Raw genomic sequence first — 6,954 nt, 5'->3', positions numbered from 1 at the left:
GTTTTGTACTGTTTACAATTTTAAAATCTCTTTTATTATATAAAATTCTATAATATAATATATAAATTTTATATTTTTTGATTGTTTTTTTATAAAAATTTAATGTTTTTATTAAAAATCACTGTTTAAAAAGAATCATATTTTAATTATAAATTATAAAATTAATTAAACAGTTTTTATCTATTTTTATTAGTTTGATAATATTGAATATTGAATTTCTCTTTCGTTATAAAAAATATTATATAAGTAATATAATATTATATTTTATAAGAAGATATGTGATATGATAAGAAAAAAAAAATTATAAAAGAAGAACAAAAACAATAAATATCTTAAATATATAATTGATCAATATTTAATAACAAATTATATTCATACTATTTTAGATTTTATTGAATTTCTAACTTGGCGGTTTTTGATACAGGAAGTGATCAAACGGCGCACGCACCCGGATGCTGCGCGCGCATGCTGAATGAACTAACAAAGAGCACTTGACAAATTTCATTTTGCTATATTACGAATTAAATAGTTTATTTCCATATAATTTTAATAGAAATTTGTTTTCCATCGTAGCAAGTTTATTTATAGAATGATTTTTAAATAGAAATCGATCAAAAGATGGTCGACCAAATGATACCCTAAACGCGTAAGTTCCTGCGGGGTGGGCGAAGGACGCCATGACAGTCGTATTTTCTGTTAACTGCGAGCACGTATGCTCTTGCCAACGTTTTCGTAAAATTCTTGCCCAGTTTGACATCTATTTGGATCAAAATTGGCAAGCCCGTTTCCTGAATTTGCCAAACTTTGCTTGGAATATATTCTGGAAGTGGAGGGCGAGGGCGCGTGGCCATTATCAGGGATTTGCTTGTGGGTACTGGTGGCGAGGTGAGACGTCGAGAGGTGGCGAAAGGCGTCCCCCCCTGCGTCGGGACGCGCGTCTCCTTGTATACGAAACGGCCTAGGGCCGACGAAGCGAGATGCCAGAACCGCCGACGGCACTATACACCACGTGAGTTCACTTTCCGAGCTCTCTTGATTACCACTTCGGCCCTTTTGAATAGTTTCTGTAAATCCCCTTACCCCGAATCCCGAGGAACCTCCATCTTGTAGCCTCTTGTCCTCGTTCTACGAGTCACGATAATTGACGCGTCATATGCTTGAGACACCAGAAGATGGTGCCCGTGAACCCTCTCTTAGATACGAGAGGATATACGGCGAATCCTGACAAATGTGGAAGCACAACTGCGTACTCATTCAAGCTGCTGGTACGCTAACATTTTAGTATTTCATTATCAATCTTTGCTGCCTTCAAAAGATGGTATCAGATGACTCACCCTTTCCCGCTCACTCGACAAAAAACTCTTAAATATCTATAAGGTTAAATTAACTACTTTCTTTTTTCTTTAACATATCGATACTTTCTTTACTATATTAACCTAACACATGAGCATTATATAATGATAAGTATCCGCCCAATGATATTTTGAGTTCATTGTATGAGTTCAGAAAGAGTTATTTCGTTTATTAGTATTAAACCAATTGATTTCGAGGTTAAATTACAAGATTTATTTTACTAGACAATTCCAATGGTACAAAGGGCAATATAGTTATTTTACTATATATAAATATATATAATTATATATTATATTTTCTTCTATAATAATATTAATTTCAGTAATTTTTATTTCATAATTAATGAATATATATTATTAGATTTTATTTAAATATTTGTAAAAAATAATTTTGATTAAATTATTTTACAGGATGAAAAATGAAATATATCAAAAACATTTAATTAGCATCCTTCAGTGAATAAAAATGAATAGTGAGCAGCATGCATTGCCAGCGACTACGCAGGCACAACAAGAGGTAAGAATATTTTCAATACAGGCTATTTACCAAACCACAAATGCGCAACTAATATCTTAAACAGTTATAGTTTAAAAATACTATGAAGTAAATTTGAAGTTTATATTCATTAAAAAATTCTTATAAATTTTTCTCTTATTTATAAAATTTATAAATCTTTAATTTATAAATTTTAAATTTATAATTTATAAATTTATAAATCTTTTAACAATTATGTATATATATATATATATATATATATGCATATATACATACAATACTTTTTATTCTAATGCATTAATTCTTTTTATAATATTTGTTATTACTTTTGTTTATAATTTTTATTTATGTCTGCTTAATTTTTTTGTGCAGTTTTATATAATGTATGATTATTTATGTTTGGCACTAGAAAATGAGAATTATATGTAGATAATAAAATATTATATAAAATTTGTGATATTTTCTTTCTGAACTTAATTGCTTGTAGTAAATTTGTAAATGAAGTAGCTTTTGCTTGAATATTTATCAGCTTGTTTTTTTTTTGCAATATAAATATTTATAAAGCATATTTTTTATATTAAAGAAATATTTTTTATATTAAATCTCTATAAATAGTATGATGTATTTATAATATTTATATACATTGTGCTATAATGTTAGATATAAAAATATATAAACTTTTAATATTTAAAATGTTTATTTTGTAATTTAGATTTAGATATAATTGTATTTTAATTTTTGTTAAAATATAAATTTTATTTATAAGAATGGAAAATATTGGCTATGGTTGCACGAATTTAATAAAATTTAATTTGTAGTTTTTGTAATGCTGAAAATAAATTTTGAAATTAGCGCATTTGTTGATTGGATTTAAGCCTGGTGCATGCTATTGCATGCTCTATCAATGTTGTACAAATGTTTGAATGTATATCGGTAGGATGTAAACGCGGGTCAAAGTGGTCGTCCTTCATACCCAGGTGGTTTGGCTACAGCAACCAGTCTTGGCAATGTAGGGAGTACCCCGCATTCATCCGCGGACCTGCGTGTAGGTACAGCTGTAGCGTTAGCCTCCTCGGTAGCTAAATATTGGGTCCTCACCAATCTCTTTCCTGGACCGCTACCTCAGGTCTCAGTCTATCATCATTCCCACCACAACTCCTCACATAGGAGTAGTGGAAGTGGAGAGGCATCTTCCAAAGAATCAACCTCTTCATTGAATCAAGAAATGGCGTTGACTTCCAATTCGCATCATCAGTCAACACCTACACATCATCATCATCAGCCTTCAGTTAGCAGTAGCAGTCATCATAGTTCTTTACAACCAAATCCACAGGTTTGTTTTCTTAGAGATATGTGATGACTAGTTATTGAGTGTAGCTTATAAATGACCCAGGTTTAGTATCCGCATTTGTAGAAGTATGGTAATATACTGTGATATATTATAATACTATAAGTGTGAGTAGAAAGTAAAATTGCTTGTAATACATACACATGGAATGCTTGCACATTTATAATTTAAATATTGCTTTTATATTATAGTTTTTTTTATATTATTTTTTTCTTTTTAATATTTCATGTATAATTATATGCTAATTGTTATAATAAATATGTATGCGCACACACACACACACACACACACACACACACACACACACGCACACACAGATACTATTTTCAACTATTACATTTATTATCTAATTTATAATAATTTATAAAATGAAAAGAATATAAATAAAAATTATATTTTATTATTAATTTGATGATATTTTAAATTTATCTAATTGTTTATTTATAATTTATAATTTATTTGTATCAAGAAAGAATATGATAATATTTTTTATTTGTATTTTATTTAGCAGATACCAGTTTCTCTACCAGGCCTTAATTTAGACGGAGCACATATACCTGCCAGTGTCAGCCATTTACAGGCAGCACATGCACAAATGCAACAACAAATGCAGGCAGCCCAACAACAACAGCTGCATCAGCAGCAACAACCTCAACAACAACAACAACAGCAGCAACAGCAATCTCATCATCAAATACAAAATCATCAAAATGCTCAGAATAGTGGACCAACTGCACATAATCAAAACGCACAGAGAGATGATAATAAAGTGAAAGATGAAGGTGGAAGTTGCACTACTGAACGTTGCAGTGACAATCAAGTTCACTGTCAAGTTCAATGTGATCTCCAATTACAAACATCTCAAGATTTGCAACAAAGCCTTATGCAACAACAACAGCAGCAGCAACAGCAACAAATTGGTGTGAATATAAGTGGAAATTCATCAAGTGAAGGTGGAAGTCAAAATAATACAGAAAAACCTGAGAAAGAAAAAGAGCTACGTCAATTAAATATGACGCAGTACGTTCATACAATTTACATATATATTAAATTCAATAATTTTTGTAGCTTAAACGATATTATAATTTTTATGTAGATTCCAAGTGCCAGATTTAAAACCAGGAGGTCATATGATGGATGTAAGAACAGCTGATGGTTCAGTTGTAAAAATTAGTGCTGGAAATGAACAAGATTTAGCAAAAACGCTTGGTGTTGAAATGGTGCAAAATATGTATAAGGTGAGAAATAATATGTTGTAAAATATAGAATATTTAATATCTTATAATAATCTTATATACAATTGCACAATTTTTATTATTTTCTACAGGTAAATGTCGAGGATATTAATCAACTTTTAGCTTATCATGAAGTATTTGGAAAACTACAAAGTGAAATAGCAGCCGGTACAACCTTAGTTGGAAGTACAGTTCCTACCCAAACAGTTACCACTATACAAAATGGAACTCCAATTGTGCAACAAGTTCAGTTAAATAAGTTTGATATTAAATCAAGTGATGGTGAAGCTACACCAGGACCAAGCGCTTCGCCTGTATCAGTTGGGAGTCATGCATGTGAAATATGTGGAAAAATTTTTCAGTTTCGCTATCAACTTATTGTTCATCGTCGATACCATACAGAAAGGAAACCTTTTACTTGTCAGGTATGTAATAAAAATTTTTAGTTTATCTTGTTTTATTTAATTTTTATTAAATAAAGACAATTTAAAATTCTTTGAAATTTTTAGGTGTGTGGGAAGGCCTTTTTAAATGCAAATGATTTAACACGACATGGAAAATGTCACTTAGGTGGATCTATGTTTACTTGTACAGTTTGTTTTCATGTGTTTGCAAATGCACCATCTTTGGAACGTCACATGAAACGACATGCTACGGATAAACCCTATAATTGTACCGTATGTGGAAAAAGTTTTGCAAGAAAAGAACATTTAGATAATCATACACGTTGTCATACTGGAGAAACACCTTACAGGTAAATTTATTTTATTTTATTGAAATTCATATAAAGTAATAAAAATAATTATAAAAAATAAATTTAAAATATTTTTGTTATTTTAACATTTCGAATTTTTGATTTAAATTCAATTTTAATTTAGATTTTAATTAAATAGATAATTTGTCATTTAGTTTTTAATTTTAAATATTAATATTATAATTTCTAATATTAATAATATATAATATGTTAATATTATTAATAATATATGTGAGAAACATTTAGAGAATTGATTTCAGAGATTGAAACAAACATAAAAATTTGAAGCTTATTATTTATTAAATTATAATTTAAATTTATGTTAAATGAAGCAAAACAAATGAGCGGAATAGCAATATGATAAAATAGATAAAATAGATCTATTTTATTCTATTTTATTTCATTTAATGCAAACTTTAATTACTTATAATTTAATAAATAAATCTTAATCAGTATTTTTTAATCAACTTTTATGTTTAGTCTCTAAAATTGAATTATGAATATGAATGCATACAAGCACAATTTTTAATTATTTATTTAAATAAAAATAAAATTGAAATTATTTTATATCTATATAATGTTATTATTTTATACTTTATAGGTGTCAATATTGTTCAAAAACATTTACTAGAAAAGAACATATGGTAAATCATGTTCGTAAACATACGGGTGAAACTCCTCATCGATGTGATATTTGTAAAAAGAGTTTTACTCGCAAAGAACATTTTATGAATCATGTTATGTGGCATACGGGAGAAACTCCTCATCATTGTCAAGCTTGTGGCAAAAAATATACACGTAAAGAACATCTCGCAAATCATATGCGTTCACATACCAATGATACACCATTTCGCTGTGAAATTTGCGGTAAGTAATTTATTTTTCCAATAATTTAAAATATACATATACATATATCATATACATCATATATATGCATATACATATATACATAATACACTATTTACATACAATTTCTTGTATATTATAAGTTATATTTGAATGAATAATGAATATTTTATATGCTATGCATAAAAAATCATTGATCAGTATTTTTATAATTTTGACAACATATTATTTTTTCAAATTTCAAGATCATTTTCATTATTTTTAATTTTATATTATATATCATCAAATTTATTTAAAATATTAATCATTAATAATAATGTAATTTTTATTTTTAACATTTTTGATAAAATTTTGATTCTTTATTTTACTATATATTAATGTCAAAAAATGATAATATTATTCTATGAAAATAAATATAAAAAATAAATATTTATATAAAATCTTTAATATATGATATAATCTAACATCTAATAAACTTGTTAATGTATTTTATATGAATTTTTATATGAATTTTGTTTAACTTAATCAAAACTTAAAATCTTTTAATAAAGTGATCTTGAAATTTTCATAATGATATGAAAAAAGATAAATATTATATATTTGTATATGAAATTCAATAATTTTTTTAGCAATTTTTCAATAAATAAATATTATAATTAAAAATATAGGTTATCCAATATGTAGCTTTATTTTATAAAAAAAATTTAATACAAAACAAAATTTAAAATTCGAATATTCATTTTAATATGATATATATCAAATATATAATATATATCAAAATTTTCTCAAAATTATAAAATATATAAAATATATAATATATTATGTATAAATGATTATAATTAGAAAATTTTTGTAAAATTATACTCTTATTATAAAAATTGATTCTAGAACTATTTTTACTATTACTTAATAGATATCAAAAA

At 26.8% G+C, this 6,954-nt stretch overlaps 1 protein-coding gene across 16 annotated transcripts in view; it reads left to right on the top strand.

Moving 5' to 3' along the window:
- Window positions 1-547: 547 nt before the first annotated feature.
- Window positions 548-6,954, top strand: part of LOC102680917 (zinc finger protein 271-like) — a 15,811-nt gene continuing 9,404 nt past the window's right edge. For 2 of the 16 annotated variants that reach the window (XM_006623043.2, XM_006623041.2), the window contains exons 1-8: window positions 548-1,009; window positions 1,764-1,869; window positions 2,786-3,181; window positions 3,705-4,216; window positions 4,293-4,434; window positions 4,524-4,856; window positions 4,941-5,185; window positions 5,787-6,052. In XM_006623043.2, coding sequence (XP_006623106.1) covers window positions 1,819-1,869; window positions 2,786-3,181; window positions 3,705-4,216; window positions 4,293-4,434; window positions 4,524-4,856; window positions 4,941-5,185; window positions 5,787-6,052 — 1,945 coding nt within the window. In that variant the 5' untranslated portion in view covers window positions 548-1,009; window positions 1,764-1,818. Of the gene's footprint in view, window positions 1,266-1,757; window positions 1,870-2,785; window positions 3,182-3,704; window positions 4,217-4,292; window positions 4,435-4,523; window positions 4,857-4,940; window positions 5,186-5,786; window positions 6,053-6,954 lie in introns of those variants that run through there. The other 14 variants (XM_006623042.2, XM_006623037.2, XM_006623040.2 and 11 more) reach the window with 13 other exon arrangements.

This window comes from Apis dorsata, unplaced genomic scaffold, assembly GCF_000469605.1.
Source record: "Apis dorsata unplaced genomic scaffold, Apis dorsata 1.3 scaffold_808, whole genome shotgun sequence".
Taxonomy (NCBI): domain Eukaryota; kingdom Metazoa; phylum Arthropoda; class Insecta; order Hymenoptera; family Apidae; genus Apis; species Apis dorsata.
This window is presented reverse-complemented; position numbering and strand designations above follow the sequence as displayed.